This window comes from Squalius cephalus (genome assembly GCF_949319135.1).
Source record: "Squalius cephalus genome assembly, chromosome: 10".
NCBI classification, from domain to species: domain Eukaryota; kingdom Metazoa; phylum Chordata; class Actinopteri; order Cypriniformes; family Leuciscidae; genus Squalius; species Squalius cephalus.
In genome coordinates this window covers 8959605-8983767 of record NC_137131.1, presented here as the reverse complement: position 1 = coordinate 8983767, position 24163 = coordinate 8959605, and the positions used below count along the sequence as shown (strand labels likewise).

Below are 24163 nucleotides of genomic sequence, written 5' to 3'. Positions count from 1 at the left end.
AAATAAATGCAGCCTTGGTGAGCATAAGAAACTTATGAAAAAACATTTAAAAAAAAGGACCAAATCCAAACTTTTAACAGGAGTGAATTTAACATTTTTATTGACACTGTATGTGTGTGTAAGTGCATGAATATATTGAACACACTCTTCCATGACCTCTAATACAGATTTAGACACAATCATAACCTACTGCTATACTTATAAACACTAATCTAATGATGTGAGGAGAGTGTGTCCTCTGATACTGGGTTGATAAATTGGATTGTTTTTCCCATTGGGAAGATTGATCTCTGTGTACAGTCAGCTGGATTTAGATGTTATCTTGGCAGCCTCTTGGCAGGGTCACGTTAGTATTTAGTATTCAACAACGTAAGAGAAAACTGTGAAACAGTGAAATTATGAACACAATTATTATTTTATTATTATGTAAAGAAATCTTTTTTCTGAATAGCCTATATTTTAACTGAAGAACTAATTATGTATGAACCTATTTAGAGAGTAGCATTTGATTTAGAATGGGAGAGAGAGCGAGAGAGAGAGCGAGAGAGAGAGAGAGAGAGAGAGAGAGAGAGAGAGAGAGAGAGAGAGAGAGAGAGAGAGAGAGAGAGAGAGAGAGAGAGAGAGAGAGAGAGAGAGAGAGAGAGAGAGAGAGAGAGGGCATGTCCAAATCCAATGTTAGCTTCATTTCCTGGGTACTTCTCGATACTCAAATTGATGCTTCCTCGTTTCCTCGCTCCTCCGTCCTCCATCTCGTGACCCGTAAATTGATCAAACTCAGCCATCTTAAAGGGCATCTCAATTCTCTAATAGCACTGCGAGGAACGAGGAGTGAGGAAGCTTCCTGAGGAGTCATGATCGGGGATAGACAGGTGTATCCTTCTCTCGCATCCTAAGGGGGCGGAGCTAAGACGCGAGGAAAGGAAACAAGGATGCACAAATATGAAAAGAGAAGCACCCCCTGACTCCTGAGATACCTTCGTCTGATCGATGTATCATTCGCTGCCTTTGATATCCCACAATCCTGTGCTTTCCATTCTCTGACAGTTGTTGTCTGAAAGTTGAGGTCGGTGGTCAGTTTGTGTGTATATGTGAGTTTTTGACCAACATTTTACACTTCTGATGTTATTTCTAGCGTGTAATTACGATTGTTGTAATTAAATATTTGCTTAGTTATCACCAAAGCACACTCTATTTTGCTGTAGATCATTAAACCATTACGCTGCCTTAGAAGTCTGTCTGAAATCAGTTTCATAGGCCTACCTTCATGCTCAAATACTGCCTACAAAGTCATTGCCTGATAAGGCAGTGAGGCAAGTCAGCTGCCTAGGTTTTCAGATGCATCCAATGTGTGAGAGAGACTTAAACGGGAGGGCCTAAAGAAATATAAACTGATGCAAACCTAAACTTGTAAGGACACATTGTTCCCTTCCAATACAACGCTTATATTTATTTTTGGCGGTTTACATCATTCTGTCTTACACAATGGCTGTGCTGCTACATAGCAGAAAGCCCAAGACTGAGCTCTAATAGAATTTAATATAATCTAAGTGAATTATAGTCATGTGAAATTGCAAACTACAAATCTTTTCATTGTCGAAAGCTGCTAATAAAACTATAATTATCTATAATCAAACTGCCCTCTTATCTCTAATACTGCATTAAATCAATTGCAAAATTAATAACACACACACAATTAACTTTTCTATTTCATGAATTAAAACAGTGATGAGACTGAAGCATACATGAATTCTGCTTAATTAGTAAGAACCAATTAAACTATCTCTCTTCACCAGATCCACCAGTGTCCAAGTACTGATAACATTTGATTAATTAACCAGAATTGGCCATTCTCATGTGAATTAACCAAATTTCATATCGTATGATTGATGTAATATAATATAATATAATAGAAATATTTTTTTATTTATACTTAGAATTATATTTTTAGAAGAGACTTGTGACTAAACAAGAGCTATAATAAGTACTATTAAATAAGAGAGAAAAAAGCAGAGTCTTAGTCGCTATAACAAAAACAAGGACTTGCATTTAAGCCGTCTTAATGGAGAGAATTATTGGTGTTGTTAATTACACAGGCTCCATTGTCTAAGCCTGGATTAGTCACTATAGAAACCCTTTAAAGGACTAGCCCAGCCTGATAAATGATTCAAGCATGCTTTAATAAAAAATAAAAGATCGCATTGAACATGCAAGCAACAATAGATCTTTCTGATGTTGCATTCAACATTATTTGGAATTTATGCTTAAGCAATGTTTTGCTTGGCTAAATGTTTAGTTTAATATTTTCATTTTGATTAGAACAATACAACAAGAGTCAATACCGATTTCCATACATTAGAACAATCTGCTCCACCAGCAATGCAGGAAGCCTCATTGGCTTACCTTGCCAAAAACAATACACTTGAATGTGCATTACACCAGACTCAGCATCAGCATTATTTAAGCTTAATGCGGCACCACTTCCCTGCCCCCATTATACTTTCTTGCCCCCCTAAAAAGCCCTCCACTTATCCCTGAAAAAAAAAAACATCCACTTGTGTTTTCTGCTTGTCTGGTATAGATTTACTCATGCAGAAATCTCCCTTGTTTTGTGTGCTGTCAGACTATAAGGTCATCACTGTGCCAGGCACAGAGTGGCCGCTATATTAGTCTGTTAACTCATGTCGTGGATGAACACAGACAAAAGAGTTAGTATAAAGTTTGGGATCTGTAATGAATATTTAAACTTGTGGCTTTGTACTTCAGTATCTGAAGAGAAGCATAATTGATTTGTATTTGTGAATGAACTAAGCCAATGTGTCTATGGGGGCAGGGAATGAGTGACCACTGATCATGCAAAAAAAGAGGGCCATGTCATGTGACAATGCTCTTGACATAAGGGTCATTCACCCTGAATTACAATCTGAGTTCAAACAAAGCCCCATACTCCCTCTCCAAAAACATACACATGCTTTTACCTCTATTTAAAAAAATACCACCTAAACTATTATATACCACCACTAGCTTCAAACCTGAAAACTCCTCAACCCCTGCCATGCTTGAGTGTGATTTTCAAGTCCAATCTTTACACAAACAATGCAATCTCAGGGAGTCTGAGAAAAACAAAAATATTAAATGACCTACAGGCTCTAAAAAGCTACAGGAAAGAACTTAAAAGAAAAAGGAAAGGAAAAACATCTGGAGAGAAGATCTGTCTGGATATATAAATATCACCCAACTGTGGAGTGACTAATTTAAACAATAAAGTTGTTTAAAGAAATACAAAATTTGGTTCAATTTTTATCCTTTTTTACCCCAATTCATCATATGGCTTCAGACCATCAAAAAAACCTTGGAATAGTATTGACTTCTTTCATGTTTTTGTTTTTTTTAAAGGATTTATCCATGCACATATTTTTTTTTATGAATGCACGTGCCCTCGTAATTCTTAATCAAAATAGCTTCCCCTCTCTCTTGCAGCGACATCTCTTCTATTCTCTGATGACGTGTTTACTGGCGTGAGGGCAGGACAACCTGTCATTCACATAAGATCACAGATCTTGCACAGCAAACCACAATGATCCAACAATCCAATCAATTGCTGATAGTCAAAATCCCGCCCTACATTTCTTCTTGTGCGAGAACTCGGATATAGGCCTACATCAATAGGGAAAACAAGACTGTCACAACTTCCGTTTCATGCCAGATTTAAGTATGTAAAGCCATTGTGGGATATTATTACCACATCTTTTTTCAAACTTTGCAGACAGAAGTTTATTGACAAATAGGGAGTAAAACTGATTATATGTCAACAAATGGTCAGTAAAAAGAGGAGCTTTTATCTTCAGAAAATGTTCCTAGTCAACCACAGAAGTTCCATTTTTTAGAATGCAAATTAGGGTTGCCCATTATGAGAAAAAATATTAAAGTAATGCATTTATTAATGTCAATTCATAGAATGTACATCAAAATATTTGTGGGGGAAACTGCATGGCATATATGCAAACATGATTGGCAAGCATCTTCACAATATTTCAATGCTGCCTTACTGACACTTGCTGCAGTTCTGACTGACAAAGAAGTTCTGATTGGTCATTGCATTCATTTGCTCAACTGACTTGTCCGTGATTTGTTACAATGCAAAAATAAAAACATGTTTTTTAAAAAACATTTTGATGCAATGGGAGGACAAATGTACAAATTGTGGCAATTGTGTAATTTTACAGCCCTAATTAGCATTAAAACAACATTTTGAGCTGCTAATCCCATTCCTACTTCTAAACCACCATTTCTTTAAAATATGTAGTTATAAAGACAAACATAACAGACAAGTGGAATCCCAATTTATTTATTTATTGCAAAAATGTCAAAATCGGTACCAAAAGTATAGTTCAAATGACAATGTGCTGCAGTCGCAGTCCTCTCTGGCGGTATATAAGAGTTTTGTATGAGATACAGAGTAGAATTTAAGTTAATTGCTGAGAATCTTATCCCGATCCACTCAATGAAAGCATGCATTTCTCATTCAAATGCACATCACCCAAAACACGGGATGTCGCAATCTGTGACGAAGCAAGTGAGAGACAATGAGCGTTTGATATCGGCGCTGTCCCAAATGGCACACTCCGGACTTGTGGACTTCCTCAGAGTCCACACTTTGGTGACGTCATGTAGTGCAGACCTATAGGGCCCTTGGCGTGAGTCCACGAGGGCGCATTGAGAGGTATTTTTGGGACAGACTCGATCGGCACGCCGGAAATAATGGCCTGGTTGTTGTTGGAAAGGAGAAATCACATTTTTGCGCTCCGACGTCTTATCTCCATGTCAACTACACAGCCTAATTTTACAGTTCTATATTTTGATATTGTGCATATCACCTGGGCATTAGACAATAGATATGCTTATTTAAATGATGTATACAGTTGTACTTAATAATACATAATGTTCCATTTGAACTAAGATTACAATTTTAAAACATAATGAAAATGTGCATGCGTTTCAGATGAATTTACAGGCTTTCAATATTCATACTGTTTACATATGACTCAGTAAAGCCCTGCCATTCGGTTCTATTTATTTAATGAATCATAATGCGATCGTATTATTAAACGCGCTATTATTATGTTTGAAACATCAACCACTGAAACATCAATGACCATAATGTTTGTATAAACTGTAGGTAACAACTGGTAAAATGTACATTTAGGTCATAAAAACCGTAATATTTTCTTCTCAGCCATGTCAACAATTATCCATGAGTGAAATCTTCTCCCATCCGTTGTCTGATTGGCCTTTCGCAAGGATTCCTGGTTAGTTAAAGTGTTAAAGTGCGTGGAGCCTGCTTCTATGCGGGCTTCGCGGAAGACCGCTTCAAGAGTACAAAGGGGGCGCTGCTGAGCACACCTCAGAGTGGTAAAATGCTGAATGGGACGGCCTACGGACTCGTAGACTCAGCGAGCACGCGCAATTCAAGTCCACGAGACTGAAAGTCCGCATGAAGTGCGCCATTTGGGACAGGGCCATCGCTGCCGTAAAACGAGTTTGTAAAGCTTCCTGAGGCAAATGAAAGTGAATGGAGACCATAGGCTTATGCCCAAAAAACACAATAAATGACTAATATTCTGAGAGGAAAACAAGCATCTGTTCAGCTTGACTTCAGAAAAAACACATCTGTCTTTGATATAGCAGGTATATCAGATGTCATGAATGACTGAATTCATGTTAAGGTTACTAGAACAACATTCCTTAGACACAATGACATCAGACAGACCACAGCTCTGACAACAGTAAGAGAAGAAAAACATCCTTAGTCAACAGTGACACTTGCACGCATGAACGCTAAGTGAATTGAGCAGATGGTGCTTTGACAAGTCCAAAAATTTTCATTTGTATTTTGACTTCGACCAACTCTCAAAAAAACAAAGTTTTAGACGGTTTACCCATGAATTAAAATTCTGTCATCAGTAACACACCCTCATATTGTTCCAAACTTTCTTTCTTTCTTCCATGACGCACAAAAGGAGTTATTAAAAAACAGAATGTCTAAGCTGCTCTTTTATATAAAGTGATTTTTATTTAATAAATAATAAATAAATGGTTTGTTCCTCACATATGGCTTCATAAGCCTTAATATAGCGCATAATTAATATAAGCTACTTTTATGATGCTTTTAATTGCTCTTTTTGTTATTAATGGTAGAGGACAAATGGTAAATTCAGATGACAATCTGCTAAATGTCTCCTTTTCTGTTTCACATACAGTGATACAGGTTTGGAACAAAATAAGGCTGAGTAAATGATGACAGAATTTGTATTCTTGGCTAAACTAACCCTTTAATTTACATTTACTCTATACTGTTCAAAAGTTTGGGTCAGAAATAATTTTTATATGTTTTTGAAAGAAGTCTCTTGTGCTGCATTTATTGGACCGAAAATATAGTAAAACAGTGAATTATTGTAATACTATGAAATATTATTGCAGTTTAAAGTTTCTATTTTTAATATATTCCTGTGATGCAAAGCTGATAGATAGATAGATAGATAGATAGATAGATAGATAGATAGATAGATAGATAGATAGATAGATAGATAGATAGATAGATAGATAGACAGATAGACCCCCAAACTTTAGAACGGTAGTGTACAGACAAATATTATGACAAATAAACTATAAACCAAAGTGTATCATCATCATCACTCTCATCTCATACCTGATAGACATCTCCCAGACGACAGCATGTCTGCAGGAACCTCCTACAGTGCACAAGCCCATCACTATAGCATCTCCTCAACACCTGTTCAGTCAGAGTCCACACTAACTGACTTCCAGAGGCCAGAAGATCCTCAATGCCACAAAATAAGCCCTGCGCCATCGCTGTTTGTTTGGCACACTGGGAAGCTGTGCTCCCTCAGAGGCTGATGTAACCTAACTGGAGCCTGGAAGAGCCAGGGTCGGAATGCCACTGGCTGGGTTTGAGGCTCTGTATATACTATATAGGCTTCTGTCCAAGACTTTCCCCCTTGGAAGAGAGCACAGAGAGAGGGCAGGCCACAAACAATCCACAGTCAGACTCAGAGGCAAGCCTACTGACTGTACTGAGGCTTCATAACACACAGTGACTGAGACACATACATACTTCAGTAATAAACAGTGCACAGCACACACTCATAAACAAAAGAATGTGACCACAAATAAGTGCAGACTCATATACGCACACATATTTACGCAAATTGTACACAATGGCCGCCCCAGCCGTGCCAGTCCCTTCTCGTAAACAAACGTTGTGGTTTCTCTGTGCTTTTTACAAGCTTATGTCTTTTGTGATCAACATTTTACAGACACTTATGTAAGGCCAATCAAAAGACAATGTTTTGGTAGTCATAGTGATTAAAAGTAAAAACTCAAAGCTGACTATTTTTGGCTCCTTTCTGGGAAGGTAAGGGTTACATTTAGCTGTTTCTGTATGTAGCCTGCGAGTGAAAGTGTGTATGTTAAGGGTGTAGTTTCCGCAAGACGCAACACTTCTCCACCCGACATATTCCATAAAGGAAAAATGTATAAAAATACTCACTGAGCCATCCGCAATATAAGAGGCTGATGTGTTATGACTAACGGCCAAACTCAGCAAATTATAGAGGAAATTCAAAGGTCTTCATGGACAAAATGGAATAAAAGGTTTTCCACAGCATCACTTTCTGTTCCAAATCTGTTTAGATTACATTCAAAATGTCAGATATTTATGGAAGCCCGCTTCCACTTTTCTCTCAATTACGAGTTTATATCTGGGAAATCAGACATTTTTCTCAGAATTGTGAGATATAAACTCGCAATTGCGAGAAAAAAGTAAGAATTGCGAGATAAAAAGTTGCAATGACCTTTTTTATGTTTTACTCCGTGGCGGAAACAAGCTTCCATATATTCATTTTGTAGCAATCCAAAAGAATATTTTTCATTCTCCTCCTGCTGTTTGTGCATGAGTTTAGGGTCTTGCATTACACATATTGGTGTTGAGTTCATCCTTAAGGGTCATTTTGGCAGGAAATTGGACAAATCAAAGAGGAACATGCACACACAGCTGTCATTCTGGCAGTAGTTTATAGAGAAGTGTATGTCACTACATGTTTGAAAGATTTAAATCTTCTAAAACATAAAGAATGCACTAGAAATAAAGGGATTTGATGAAACAGGCTCTTAATAGTAAGTAAAAAATTCTATATGACACTTGAACTGGATATAGCTTGCTAAAATTGCTCATTTCAAGAGGTATACAGAATCTCAAAATGACGCAAACAAAGACCATAGAGAGAACGGAGAAACAAAACAGTAAACAATTCATTTAAGTGGTAGCTCCATTGTTAAAATCTACTAAGAAATATAGGCCAATCAATATAGACTACATGCATCTAAAAAAGAGAGAAGGAAGACTATGCAGGCTGCATGTTTGCAAGACAGGCTGTTCTTTGATGAATAGGTATAGAAAGCTCAAAAGAACAGCATTTTCTTGAAATATGGTCATTTTGTGATTTCAATCACCACATTACAGGCAGCCACACCCCTTCGTCTTTTTCGACTAGGGAAAAAGTTCCAGGGGTTCACCTCTTTTGGCCATCCTACACACAGGTGACAGACTGCTCGTGCTCGAACCAACTGGAGGGGAAGGGGTCGTGTTACTCTCTACACTGCACACAACCTGAGGGATTCCTGCACTTTCTGTCTTTGACGAGACCAAGCGGAAACCTTCCGGTCTCTCTCTTGAATCCAACACGGAAGTGATTAAACTGCAATTCATCGATTAGCCGCTAGAGACAGGCTCCAAAAGAAAGTCAATCCTATAGACCCCCCCCCCCCCATGTTAAAATGCCCAACTTTAAAGCAGAATTTTTTTTTTACAGCCCGGTGCAAAAAGTGGTTTTAGTCTATATAGCTAATTTTGAAGGGGTGAATTTTTTTCTAACTCATCTGTTTAAATTATATTAAGCCTGAAAGTTCTGCATAAGGTCGTGGCCACTTGAGTGACAGGTGGATTGCCGCTGCTGTCACTACTAGCCGTTTGTCTGCTATCTAGGCGTCACGTCACCTCAGCTAATCTCGTCTTTTGGGAGTGACGCGCTGCCAAGATGGCGACGGCCGGCTCCGCCCACTTTGGGCTTCAAAAATGCTCTTCAGAAACCTACGGGTGACGTCAAGGACACTACGTCCATTGTTTTATACAGTCTATGGACGAGACATACAAAAACAGCTCATACGCAGGAGTGGTATAACAGAAAAAAGAGTGGACTTTTTCAAATCGCGGTATACCTTGAAACTGGTAACCGGCCCATGCCTACTGAAGACTGGAGTAATAATGCAGCAGCATTTATATATTAAAACTGAAAACAGTTCTTGTAATAATAATAGTTCACAATATGACTGTTTTACTGTATTTTTGATTAAATAAATGCAGCCTTGGAAAGAGTAAGAGACTTCTTTCAAAAACATAAAAAATATATATATTTCCAAACTGTTGATAGATAGTGTGATACACACACTAACACTAACCATAAAGGCTAGCAATAGCAAACATAACCCTCTTGCAGTGCCACAGCTCCTAGGATATATATATATATAGGGGCAATATGTCAAAAAATCCAAGCTGTTGATTAAAAGGCATTAGTGTAAAGAGCCTCTAACCATGACTGACAAAGTTGAGACCAGTGCTGCTCAAAAGTTCCCTCACGGAGCAGAGCAACCATTGATGTCAAGCACTGATTGGCTGCTGAAAGGCAAAGAGTCAAAGGTTTAAGTGCATTCTGGGAATTCAGAGAGCCTGTGGCATTGGTAAGAGCAAACACGGGGGTTAGAAACAGGACATCCTCAGTCTTACATCGATCTTACACCCCCCTCAACCTTAATGTAAAACTCCAGGCTGAAAACAATTCAAATTCCACACAAAAAATAAGACGTTTTTAATATTTTTTCATAATAAGTCTAACATATAAACAAGGCAAATATGTCTGTATAATGGCCGCTAAGTTGTACAACCAATTTCTCATATGGTTCCATCAGTTCTTTATTCTCACATAATTTCTAAAAAATACTAAAATAAAATAATAATAAATATTAAAATTGTACTGTATATTACCCTTAAATATGTTTTAGATGTATAACTTTGATATTTGAAAAAAATATATTCATTTTCAAATTCAATTATCCCTATAATACCCCTATAATTCAAATATACTTATACTGAAAAATTGAGAAATATTTTATTGTTTGCGTGAATGTGACGCAAACTCTCCTGTTATATAATTTGTTGACTAATGAATAGATTATAAATTTAACTCAGCATAGAATACACTGAGGAATACGATGTTGAAAGTCATTCCCAATGGAAGTCTTGGGTAATTCTCTGGGTACATCTGACAAAAGTATCTGGTTAAACCTCTCAGGTGTGTGTGAGAGAGAGCAAGAACAAAAACAAAAACAAACACACATCTAATGCACATACAACACATAGGCTACATAAAATGCTCAAAATGCAGGCTGTAAATATGAAATGCAAGTACAAACACATACACAACATAAGGTTCACACTCAAGAGCTTCTCTACGAAAGAAAAAAGAATTGCCTGTATTCACAAACACACAGAGCAACCAAGGTTCACATACTGCCTGCACCTTTAAAAGTAAACACAGCTGTAGCTTTTGAAGGCATATTTTAGGCCGAAACTCAAAAGAAAGCACATTGTGAGCAAAAACAAAGACTTTTACATCAATGTGGGGGAAAAACATCAAATGACAAGTCTAATTTCCACATGTTGTGTTTAAAAGGCAAAAACATCTGGGAGAACTATGCCCTGAGTTGCTAGTGATGAGTTGCGCTTTGGTCTGCGAGCCATGCATTTTACATACAAACGTTACATGTTATTGCCACAGAAACTGAGATACAATTACAGCTTCAACTTGGCTTTGAATGATGACCTCACACATTGGCAATTGTCCAGTGTCATGTGCATAAACTCAAGCTCTCTGTGACATAGGATCCTATTCATTTTAATGGCATTGACGCTTGATGGCACCCTGCAAGTAATTAAATGCCTATTGTATTTCCAAAACAAACAGGACAATTGGATGTTGTGTTATATGACGTCAGTAGTCAAGTAGTCCTTCAAATGACAGCAATTACATAGACTGGGCCAGAAGGTGTTCATTTAATTCACAGTTGAATTAAAAAACTGCATTCTTACAATCATAATAAAAAGTAATAATCTTTATTACTCACTAGCCGTGCGTATACAAATTTGTGTGTTATCAGCTTTGTAAAAATACCATCATATGTCAATAATGATACTATTATAGGGTTGCACAATATTAAGGAAGCATGATATGCATTAGGCTAACTGTACAGATCCACTTGTCCGTGCGACACTTCTGTCGCGCCGCACTCCACTTTATTCCTATGGGTGATGTCAAGCGACTCTGACGCGCCCGCAAAGCATTCCGGGAAGGCGGCGCTTCATTTGGAAAAATGCTGCGCGTCAAAAATCTTTATGCAAATGAATTCCGTTGAACGCGACGCGACTATCCAATAGAAGTAGAGCATATGGAGACGGGGGGGAAGTCTCTCGCAGGTCCTCTGTTCTAACTTCTAATACGCAACATTTCCCGCTCGGTCAAAACCACGCCCATAGCGGTAAACGCCCATCAACGTACAAATGTGGGGAGGCGTCGCGACACCACGCAACAGTCGTGTCGCAAAAGTGGATCTGTACCTTAACCATAGACAGTAAAAGAAATGGACACAGCGACCCCATTGGATTCAACGAAGAAAAGTGAAGCAAATTAGAAGCACTCACTTCCTGATGGCTGAGCGTACTGCGCAGACTCAAACTGAGCTTGATGACGTAGATGTGACGTGGGCAACCTGTCTGACAGTTGTAAGTCTTCTAGTAGCTGTGCCAAGAGCAATCTGAATCATTCCCTTCCGAATCTTGCAGAGACGGAGAGTGTGAGTAGGAGCTGTCCATGAGTTAGGAGCAACTTTATGACTCTCTATGGGCTTCTCCCTTGACTTTATCGGACTTTATGCCTCCACGTCCCCCGATTGACTGCGAGCCTCTCCTCCTGTCTCTACGGTAATTTCCAGAGAGTCGCGTGGTTATGACGCAATTGTTAGCCTACTTTTACAAAAACTGCTTCTACGGGGCCATAACGTAAGATACAAGGTAATGGAGCCTTTTATACATTGTCGTGTTTCTTTAGAAATAAACAATAAACAAATAGAGTCTTTAAACGCCTCAGATGTAAAGTTATTCGCTGTTAAAGTGAAGCCAAAATGAATGGGAGTCAATGGAATGCTAACAGCAGGTGATGGCTTGTTAGCCAATGGCGGCCCCCGGGGATGGTACGCTTTCCAGATGCTGGATCACCCCCCTGTACTGATCCACTTCTCCGTGCGACACTTCTGTCGCGCCGCACTCCACTTTATTCCTATGGGAAGCGCCCGCAAAGCATTCCGGGAAGGCGGCGCTTCATTTGGAAAAATGCCGATGCCCATCTTTATGCAAATGAATTCCGTTGAACGCAACGCGAATATCCAATAAAAGTAGAGCATGGAGACAGGGGAAAGTCTCTCGCAGGTTTTAAATATGCAACATTTCCCGCTCGGTCAAAACCACACCCATAGCGGTAAACTAAGGAACGGCCATCAACATACAAATGTGGGGAGGCGTTGCGACACCACGTGACAGTCGTGTCGCACGGACAAGTGGATCCGTACCGTAAAGTGGAGTGCGGCGCCAGAGAAGTGTTGCACGGACAAGTGGATCACGGTACAGTCGTGTCGCAAAAGTGTATCTCTACCGTCAGTACCGGAACGGTACAGATCCACTTTTGCGTCGCGACGCCTCCCCACATTTATACGTTGATGGGCGTTCCTGACTATCCAATAGAAGTAGAGCATATGGAGACGGGGGAAAGTCTCTCGCAGGTTTTAAATACGCAACAGTCGTGTCGCAAAAGTGGATTACCGTATTGCATATCGAATTTTGCATTTTTTAACGAGATGGGCATCAGCCAGCTTTTTGACGTGCAGCATTTTATCAAATGCAGCGCCGCCTTCCCGGGATGCGTGTTAAAGTCGCTTGACGTCACCCATTGTGGAGTGCGTTGCGACAGATGTCTCGCACGGACAAGTGGATCCTGTGCGCATGAATACCTGTCATATGTAACAGTCACGTATCCAGTCTACTCTCTGCTGTCTGCGTCAACCTAAAACTTGGGACTTTTTGTAATCTTTCAGAATATTAAAATCAGGCAGTTATCGCAAGCCATTACGATATGTACATTTGCGGTATTTCGATATTGAGCAGCCCTAATATTATGTCAAAGAAGTCCTTCAGCAAAAGAAAGTCTACACCTACAAATCTTGGGACTACATGAGGTTGAATAAATGATACATTTAAATAAATAAAATAGGGATTTTTTTAAATGAACTATTCCTTAATGCATCTTTAAAATTCAGAGAACTCTTATTGGCTAAATGTTTGTTTTTTTTCTGTCTTTTTCTCTTTGTTTCAAGCTTTATCTATCTCCTTTTTATCAGTGCCAAGACAAACTCCCATGGTTACATTCATACACTGATTTGTATTAATGAGCTAATTTCCACTAGGAACCCAGAGGAGGGCGGCACAGAACTGCCATCCTCATCACCCTGTGCGCTCCCCCAGCATAGCAATAATGTGACTTCAATTACCAAATGCAATATGAGCATATTTAATTGGCTGAAAGGGGAAGGCATTTTATGCATCCAGAGGGCACACACACTCAGAAATGATGGGTATGCAGCTGTTCCAAAGTACACGCGTGCACATCAACAGCTGATGGCCCCAAAAGTGTGCATGACTGTGCTTTGAGAAGTGCAGTGTCTGCATTACACTTTCATTACTGGGATGCCACTGTACAGAGCCAACACCAAACGGCTGTTTGACCAGCCCACTGACTGACTGACTGAGGTCTCTGTTGGGTTACAGATGGTTTGACAGGTGGATTGTTGGAAGGGAAATCAATAATATTCTGAATTGAAATAAAAGAGTTCTGATATCAGACCAACTGTTTCGCAATCTGTAAAAATAATAATGCTTTTCATAACACAGAGAGATCAAAATCAGAGCAGGCTGCTCTAATAAATTCAGCTCTGTTGTATTTTAATTTAAAATGCCTTGGGAAAAAACATAGGGCTCTGAAATGGAATTTAACCCTTAGTATTTGGCATATAATATAACTCATCCCACGTTGTTTGTGCTGAGCATAAAATGATACCTCAAAATGTTAAATCTTTCATAAACAATCAAACATATGATTTTCACTTGGTGGGTGTTAAAAAAAAAGGTGACAGTAAAACATGTTAAAATATTTCTGTTTCAAATAAATGAACGTTTTATTCATCAAATAATTCTGAAAAAGTATCACAGTACGGTATCAACAAAAATATTAAGTTTTCAATATTGATAATCATAAGAAATGTTTCTTGAGTACCAAATCAGCATATTAGAATGATTTCTGAAGGATCATGTGACACTGAAGACTGGAGTTATGATGCTGTATGTACAGTAGTGTATCTGATGAATATTAATAGACTCCTTTGACTTGGGCTAGCGAGCAAACAAGAAACCACCCAGAACACCCTAACTACATAACACTAAAATCTATTCAGAACACCTTAGCAACAACATAGCAACGCCCTAGTAACCACCCACATCACCTAGCACCACTTACTTTTTCTTCAGAATATGTAAAAATCTTTTAGTCTTTGCTATATTTATATATCTTTATGAAGATTAAAATAATATAAGTGTATGCCTTCATGAATATTTAAGCCTCGGGCATTTAGATTACAGTAAGTCTTTGCTTTATGTGTCGTGATGGGGTTTTAGTAGTTCGTTGTCACAGAGAGCCCATTGAAGTGTCTGTTTGATTGGGATTTGGGGCTGACATAGGCCATAGCACACAGAGCTGGGTTATGTTGAAACCTCTGAACCATGACAAAAAGGATGGGTGTGAGTGTGTGTGCGCATAACACAGATGCCACGGAGCAGACGGGGGAGGTGGTCACTGCTGCTTCTGCCCAGCGCTCTGCGCGTACTGTCTGTCTGCCCCCTCTAATAAGGTCCCCACGGGATTGTGGGTGCAGGGACTTTGCAGAACGGTAGATTGAGAACGTGGGGCCACTGGGTTTAAATATCATTTGCAAGAGATGAAAACCATGAATGGATTCTCTTAGTTTCACTGTAGGGGGGGGGGGGGGGGGGGGGGGGGGGGTAGACAATGGCAGAGAAGATAATCTGAGAGAGAGCAAGAAAGAGCTGTGAAGAGATAAAGACGAAGACAGAATAAACCATTTTTAAGCTATCACAGTACTACTGAGCAAGTAATATATGACTTTTGATGCTCAAATAGTGAATATTTTTTGTCAACTATTATTTATAATGATCTATATTAATCTTATGTTAACTGATTCAAACACTATATGAAAATATTTTATCGTATAAAAGTAAACAAATTGTTTTTAAAATCAAGCACTAAAATGTATAAACTGAGTAGTCCCAACAATATGCAAGCTTATTAACATTATTCACAGCATAAAACACACTGTGACTTGCATAGCTTGCTATAGTTGTACCTTGATTTGTTCATGTTTTTTATTGATGAAGTCATGACAAGCAACTTTGCCATCTATATACCTTTTTGGCTGCTTTTTTCAAATGACCAAAATACTATAGATTTAGAATGGATGCACAGACTTTGATGTCAACCCAAAAAGTAATGGGAAGTATTTTCGACTCCCTAATAAAAATTCTAGGACTGGAAAAAACACAACATTTCTGTGATTACGATTGTCTGGATGTAAATAATTAATGTAATGCAGTCTCAATAATTCTCTTCCTGAGGCTATGATTTTGTTTTTCCCCACTTCATGTGGCTAGTGTTATGTGCTCATGCTATTAATCACAAAGACCTGTATGAATTAGGCTATTTATTATTTCTGAATCAATTCACATCCCTAAAAATTATAGGCTAATAACATTTTTATTTGATTATATGGTTAGTTGCATTTTTTTATTTTATATTTAGCATTTTCTGTCATGACTCACCAGTTAAGAAGCACTGACCTAGCGTATTGCATTTTCCCTTGTATGTGTCACATAACTTGACAATTTCTTATAAAATGATGCACACACTCACAGTCACACTTTATACAGAAAACATTCTGAAGTCCATAGCTGAATGAACCCTCACCCTGATATGTTTATATATGCGCATTTTTGTGAATTTGTAATCTTATTGCTACTGAAGCATAAGAAGTGTTTAGCTTATTCCATCTCTCTTGGCTCTTGTCCTTATTAATATTTAATGTTCTCTCCCGCTTCACAACGCATCTCCAACTATATATTATGCAAACTACCACTGTTAACATTTCAAAACATTTGTACTGAACCTTAGGTCCTTGTCTCTTGTCATATCCTTCAAAATCAGTGTGACATTTCACCTTAATTTCAGCCATGCTAAAAGGACAATTTTCCTCCTTTCTGGCTTAAAAGATATTTGAAAATATTTGGAGATGGAAGAATCTGTTTTAATAAATACAGATGAGTTATGTATAAAAATTTTATTGCAGCACAACAGGCTGGGTTCAAGCTAAGGCTACTGCTGTAAAAGGCCATGTGTAAGTGTTTTTTAGACAAGGAACACAAACTCAGCCTCTCGTAAAATTGTTTATATCTCATTTAACACTAGAATTGGTATTGGAATTGACCAAACATGTGCAAAATGATCCTGTGATAATTCACAGTCCTTGAACATGTGGTGGATGAGAACATTTTGAACATTTGTGTTCATTTAGGCTGTTCAGAATGGATTACTAAATAAATACTGTGAAGTAAACATCGCGTGAAATAATATGTGAAACTATGTATTATGCATACACATGCAACATTTTAAGCAACAATATGCACATTTGCATACTATGTATGTACAGAATACACTTTTGAAAAAAATTAAAAATAGAACAATAAGTATAAGATGCTTTTCTGAACATTGCCTTATTCTACTGAGTCCACGAACGGGAAACAGAGGGATAGAACAATCAAATTACTTTAACTGTGATCTTTATCCTCTCTCATGAGGGTAAATGGCCCACAGACACATGCCATGTGTCAGAACAAATAAACAAGACAGGCACAGCAGGGTAAGCAAATGCATGAGCAAGTAATTCACAGACATGACAAGTTGGATCACAACATGCCACCTGCACTCTTTGCTCAGTCTTATCACAATGATCCAGTCATACAAGATCTTTTGCTTTGTTTAGATAAAAAATAAGCAATTCAGCAAAGTTGCCACCATTCTCTGAAAAAAAAAAAGACAAAGACTTCATTGTAAATTTCTGATGATGTAAGAAATTACAACAGGCTTAGTCACAAAATCCTGTAAAGCTTTACTAACCCCTTTGGGCAACAATTCATTCACCTCTTGCTGGTCATTGATGGCATGAGAAGGTCATCGTCTTTTGTCAAGACCTTACCAAGTCCTTTCCCCCACCCCAAGGCTAGTCACACCTGACCGGTCAGCTTATGGTGACAAAAGTCAGATCTCTCTTTCTTTGAGTCATCCATATTTCAGCGTTTGAAGGCTAAAGCTAAAGTGTCAAGTTTCTATCTAAGCAGAGGTCATCTTCAGTAGCAGAGAAGTTAGAGCGTGTTCAAAGGACAGTTCTGAGAATGAATCATTTTTACATTGAATAGTTTTTAGTGTGTTGCTATGGTGTTTCTGGTTGTTGTTAGGTGGTTGCTAGGGTGTTAAAGGTGGTTACTAGCAAATCTCTATAACAGGTGGAATGTTTTCATAGTTAATAATAATAATAATAATAATAAGTAATAATAATACATTTATTTTATATAGCATCTTTCTGCAAACTGTAGGTCGCTTTACAGTATTATAGCGAATAAACCCGACAGCAGACCAAAAAACAATACAGATACACTGAGCGTAGATACAGTAACAACATGATAACATAAAGTTAGGGATCAGAGAAACAAGAAGCCATTTTCAATGATTTTGAAATCATGTAATGATGAGAGGTTGCGAATGTGTTGGGGAATATGAGTTTAGAGTGAGATCTGATGACAGAATTTTCATTTAAATAAATTGATACGAAATAGTCACCTCGTGAAACAGTCACGTTTTCTCATGGGATCAGGTTGGAAAATCATAAGTTGGGTAACTTAAAGTAATAGGAAACCTCTCCTTAATAACACCGCACAGTTTAAAGTATCATCAATTTCTGTAGCATAAACAAATTACAACTGAAGTCCACTACAAGTTTGGAGGATTGTTCAAATGGACAACTAATAATGCAACACATCTGTTCCTGAAAAAATATGTTTCTTTAAGGCTGAATAATCATTAAAAAGCAAAGGGCATGTGGTGGATTTGATTGTCACTCATATTAATATGAAAAGCAATTCCTTTACCATCTGCTAGATGAAAAGGGCTCCTGACCTGTGTCCCATGTCCCGTCTGCAGTTCATTGTCACTGTGGCCTTAGGGCTGTATATGTGCTACTAACCTAACCCAATATTTATGAAACATCGTTCTGATAATGTTTACCATATTACAGGGTATTGCACTTACTCTAGCCATCCCCCTTGAAAAGAACAGTACACTATCCCTTGATAAAACACAGAAATGTTGAAGAATCAGCCGTGATTCCCTCCAGCGCTACCACTTATGTGGAGCAGCACCATACAACTCTATTGATTTCCATCCAGACTGTAGGCCATGTCTATTTTTCAGCGAGGATGTTACCATACCAAGGTCTCTTGAAAGCGAGGAAACACACACACATACAACAGTAGTGGTAGGCGAGACAGCAGCGTATGGCCCATTATCATGAGCTCTTCCTCTCTGTGTCTAGGTGGACTGATATTAATAGTCGCTCTCATTCGGGCATTGATGGAATGTAATTGAACATATGCCTGCCAGTGCGAGAAAATGAGTTATAACTATAGGGATCATTTTCGGTTTTCCCTGGAGAACAGTAGCAGGGCATCATGGAAGCTAAAGTTCAATTATTGGAACAGAACATCATCACATAATAAAAACATTTAGCTTTGTATCAGTTCTTATATTTTCTAAGAGCCTTTAATTGAAGGGGCAATATGGATAAATAGCAATTGGTTGATAGGTATAAAGTTTTACATCCCGAGGACAGGTTTATGGACTACCAAACCTCTAGTTTTGAGCTCTTTGTTTTTCCGAGCTGCCACGGGACAATTTAAATACTCCAGTTAAGACAAAAGAATGGAAAAACAAGTAAGAAACAGCTATTAAACACAAAAACAATGACCCACTTAAATTCTGGGTACATTTTGTATATTTTTCACTAATTTGACACAAATATTCTGATTTCCATATGACTCTTACTGAGAAAACTGGCACCCATTACTAGACACATCTGCAAACATTATCTAATTTCATCTGTTCTACAAATGTACTTTGTACATTTCAACATCTCAGCCATCTGATGCCGTATTTGCCAGCATGCCTTTCTAAGGACATGGTGAAATTGGACTGACACCAGTGTCCTTAATGCAATAAGGGATCAATTATACGACATCAGGTCACACTTGCTCTGTAACTGAGTTGGTTTAATTGAATTGAACTGAATCCACATACCCCTCTGAGGCATTGCCAGCGCCATTAAATGCAGAGGCTTTGAATTGATTTGTACTTCCAAGCTTAAAGATAACTGCCAACCCACAGAGAGAACTGACAATCAAATTCCTAAATCTCAAAGCAAGTTTAGATTCAGCTAGAATCAAGTGTGGAAATCATTTAAAAACACCCTTCTAAAAAAGCCAAAACACTCTTCCTTAAAGTGGCCATTTTCAAGTTACACTTCTGGAAGCGTCAGCCATCAGCGTGTATGCAGGCAAGGAATATTATCTTTTGTGGTCAGCCTTCCTTTGTTGTGCAACAGGAAGGTGAGCTAGTTGTCAGGTTACACATGGTGAACATACTGGATTTACAACTATATCATATGACAACATCATGAGCAGTGTTAAAGGAAAGCAACTGGGCAGAAAGATAAAAACATATAGACAAAAATGCATTCAGGAGAAGGGGGATGGGAAGTGTTCAATGTGCTTCAATTAACCACTCTACCCTAAAAACCTCCAGAGAGAAAAGCCTTGCTTTTAATGATAGTTGAACATTAAAAGCCTAGTTTCTATAGGCAAATCCATTAAAGCACCCTGATTGGAAAATGACTCTATCAGACACGGAATTTTCTATATCAGTTAGCTTAATAGCTTAAAGGAATTGGGAAAACTGACCCCATTTTAATGCTTCCTAATTTTAGTATGCATGTGTTTGAAGGTGTGCATGTGCTTTTCTGATAAAACCAGCTAAAAGTAACCCACTGTGGCATAAATCAATTGCTGAACCACATGCACAAAACAAAAAGTCCTTGCCTTTAAAAATACAACCAGCGTATCCCTTAAATTAAATTTAATTTGGATTTAGCTTAATTACATCACCTGCTCCCAAAACAAGCCCTAAAAACAAAGAAAGCATTGCTTATCCTCCTTAAATTTGGACTGAAGTGCGTCACCGTTCCCCTCATACACTATCAGGATGTCACATGTTTCTGTCTCCTATTGTTTGTCTTTCTCAGGAAGTAGGAAGTTCAGAATCAGCGTCTGCAGGAACGGTGGGAAAATAGCTTTTTGATGGAGTTCTGTCTTCCTTGGTCTTTTAAAATGAGCCAGGGTTTCTAATCAACAGCTCTCTCACATGTGTCAACAGGAAACAAGCATACACATGTTCTCACTCCAGGTAGTCCCTTGGCATTGAGTATCATTGTTCAAGGTTTGAGCAAGGCATGAAAACTTAAAAGTTTTTATATTTGTGGAAAAAAATACAACTTTACACTGAGTAACTCTGTGAATCAACTAATACTATCAAGTAAACAGGGTTTTGCATTCACCATTGAAGGCTCATTTAAGAGGAGTCAGGTGCTCCTGGCAATATTACTGTGTAATATTAACTGTATTTCACCACAAAAAAAACACTTTCCGCAAAGTTTGAATCTAAGCTGTCTCTCTGATCCTGGAGAAAGTAATTTGTTGGTGTATTTCACAAATAGTATGTGGTGAAGTTTCTGACACCGGTCGTAGCCTACCGTACGGTCGTCATGTCAAACATAATGTGTATCAAAGAAACCCAACTTCTTATCCTCAAGTTGTTATAATATTGCAAATCCATTATCCCTAAAGCACAAAAGGAGGGAAAAAAAAAACATGCAGAACACGCAGACCTTTCAATAACAAGCGGAACTCACCTCTCTTTATTGTCGGTATTGTTGTGTTCAAGCCCCAGGTTTGCCTAAATCTTTTGTCTTTTTTGTTACCGGAGCCTAAAATGACTCTGTTGTCTCAGTGATCTCGCGTCCAAAGTCATGAACACAAAAGGAAAAGCGATGCGCAAAATATACAGCCAGCCAGTGATACAGTTCATGTCAGGTTTGTGAGGACACAAGCTCTGTAGGTCCGTTTACTGATTTACCCCTCCTCCGCCGCCCCTATCTGATCCCTACAGTCGGTCCTGCCTGAGCAGACGAATTTCCCTCTGCCGTTACCTTGGTGATACAAACGCCACTGACGCGCGCGCGGGCTGAACCTACAGTGCCTACAAAACAAAATAAAATAAAATAAAATAAAATAAAATAAAATAAAATAAAATAAAATAATGGAGTGGAAATAAATGGTGTTTTTTTTTGTCATGATCAATGCAGTCCTATAAAATCATATTGTTGTTTGTTATATCCACTTTATATAAAAACTACCAAGGTATTACTATGTTTTTGCATGGTATAGGCTAATAAGTTTTTTCCTCTTCTGTGCCATCAGAAAATGTAAGTCACAATGTATATTATTCTGACTAGGTGGTCCAAAGAACACACATTTGTAAAGTGTATTTGCTATTGTGACGTATATCCGAGTGAAACAAGAAGAAATGTAGGGCGGGACTTGATTTTGTCCATTGGGAATTGATTGGATGGTTGTGGTTTGCTATTGCTGTGATTTCATGTGAGTGACAGGTTGTCCCGCCCTCACACCGGAGAACATGTCATCAGAGAAGAGATGAGATTTCGCTGCAAGAAGGAGGGGAAGTTATTTTGATTAAAGATTATGAGGGCACTTTTTTTTTTTTTTTTTTAAACAATGATGTTAGTGGATAAACCATTTATAATAGCAATAGTCCATAAAAAATAAGAATGGTCCATTTTGATTTCATGGTGACTTTAAACATTTTCTTGACTTGTGCTATATCTTATGTTGATATAGAAAAAGATGAGTGTAAGATTGCCACCTCTTGTCCAGCTCTGTGATTTCACACATGGCTAGTCATCACTGCTATGCCTGCTCACTCTTCCACATCCATTTTGATTCCGTTGATTATCCAGTAAGATGGGTAAATGAGTTATCTGGGCTTGTCACTGGAGAAAAGTTTCACTTCTCACCTCAGCGAATAAGCGGACATTTTCACAACACGCATTTGTTAAGACCTATGATAGTCCTGATGAAGGACATGTCATTTTGAATTTAATTTTGATGGAAGTCAAAAGTGTAACCCCATGTGGGCCTTTCTTATAAAATAAATAAATAAATGTAGACAGTCTTACTGATAACATCAATGACAAATTGTATCAACATCAAGCACACAGTTTATCAAATGTAGTTACAGTCTATGTTACCAATCCTCACAATACTGTAAATTCTAATTTACTTTGTCTACAAAAATGTGAGGTGGTATGTGTAGAGGTTTCCCAATTTAAAATGTATTTTTATGCCCTAAAAGGCTAAAACTAGGAAGCTGAGAAAGCACAGGGAGCAGAAGAGAGGGAGAGGACTTGTGAAACAGGGAGGGAGAGGGATGGGGAAGGAAGGGAGTGTCAGTGCTCAAAACAATACAAAAGCTCTCAAAAAAAGAAACAATAGGCCTGTTAGCAGGAAAATGAAAAAAAGGAAGGAAAGAAAAAAAAATTGTGGCTTTTGGAAAAATACATTATAACATGATGGATTTTGCAGGCATTGGTTTCACATAATTTACATCCCCACCTCTCTTTTGGCGATGTTCTGTTAACGTTATTGTCAAATAAAATGAATAGGGTACATATTTTCTTTTCTTGATGCCTTCTAATTCACTGAATATGTTCCTGGATTCTCAGTCTTGGTTTGTTAAACAACCAGAAGAAAGACCAATGAAAAGGATAAAATAGGATGAAAGACTATGTTTGGTGCATTATAGAAATTCACAACTTGTATTCTGGTCCCCTAAGAGAATAAAATTATAAACAATGGATCTCTGCTTCCATTCCCTCATAATAAGCTATGGTTTACTGCCATCTAGTGGATGAAACATCTCTGACTGGTCTGGCAGAAATGTTTAGAACCATCTACTGGAGAAACATTCAATAAAAGTCTGAAAGGGACTTTTTTTCAACTTACTTTTTAAGTTGTGTCAGTTTAGAAACGGCAATTCTATTGTTAATTATCTAGGTATGTAATTATAAACTTGCGAATGTCTGTTCTTCAACACGCATTTGTTTTTGCACGCATGCGCACTATGACGAGCACATCCAATACATTGAGCCACAGCAAATGCATTTTTGGATTTTTTGGGGTTTTAGAAGTTGTTTTTGCTGTATGGTTATAAATGTTTTCGATGAATGAAGAACACCACGGACATAATTTGGTCACGGCAAGTTTGTTATCAAGTTAACTACAATTTAAATAATGAACTAAGTGTAATGTATTACGAAAAGCGACATTGCATATTAAATTCATAAACTAGCATTCTAGTGTTTGTTGTTGTAGCTACTGTCAGCTAAGACCTTTAGGCCTTACTGAAGTTGCGTTTATCATGGGGAAGTGTCAGAAAACATCTGATTCTAACAACAAAAAAGGTTGTTTTGAGGGAGAGAAAGTATCATTTCAAATTTTTACTCCTCTTAGATGCTCAAATCATCACCATAATCCGGTGGAGGTCCACCGTGAGATATAGTGTGTATCTATCTCTACCATAAAAGGATGGAATGAAAGTTTTCTTTTATATACATTTTTGAA

General features: G+C 38.1%; 1 protein-coding gene across 3 annotated transcripts in view; it reads right to left on the bottom strand.

Annotated features, from left to right (window-relative positions):
* frmd4ba (FERM domain containing 4Ba) overlaps positions 1 to 21690 on the bottom strand; it is a 52660-nt gene extending 30970 nt beyond the window's left edge. The window contains exon 1 of one of the 3 annotated variants that reach the window (XM_079884516.1): positions 21376 to 21690. Coding sequence is in view for 1 of the 3 variants with exons in the window: in XM_079884515.1 (XP_079740641.1) it covers positions 6707 to 6868 (162 nt within the window). In the remaining 2 variants the exon portion in view is untranslated. Of the gene's footprint in view, positions 1 to 6706; positions 6922 to 21375 lie in introns of those variants that run through there. The other 2 variants (XM_079884517.1, XM_079884515.1) reach the window with 2 other exon arrangements.
* Between the last annotated feature and the right edge of the window lie 2473 nt (positions 21691 to 24163).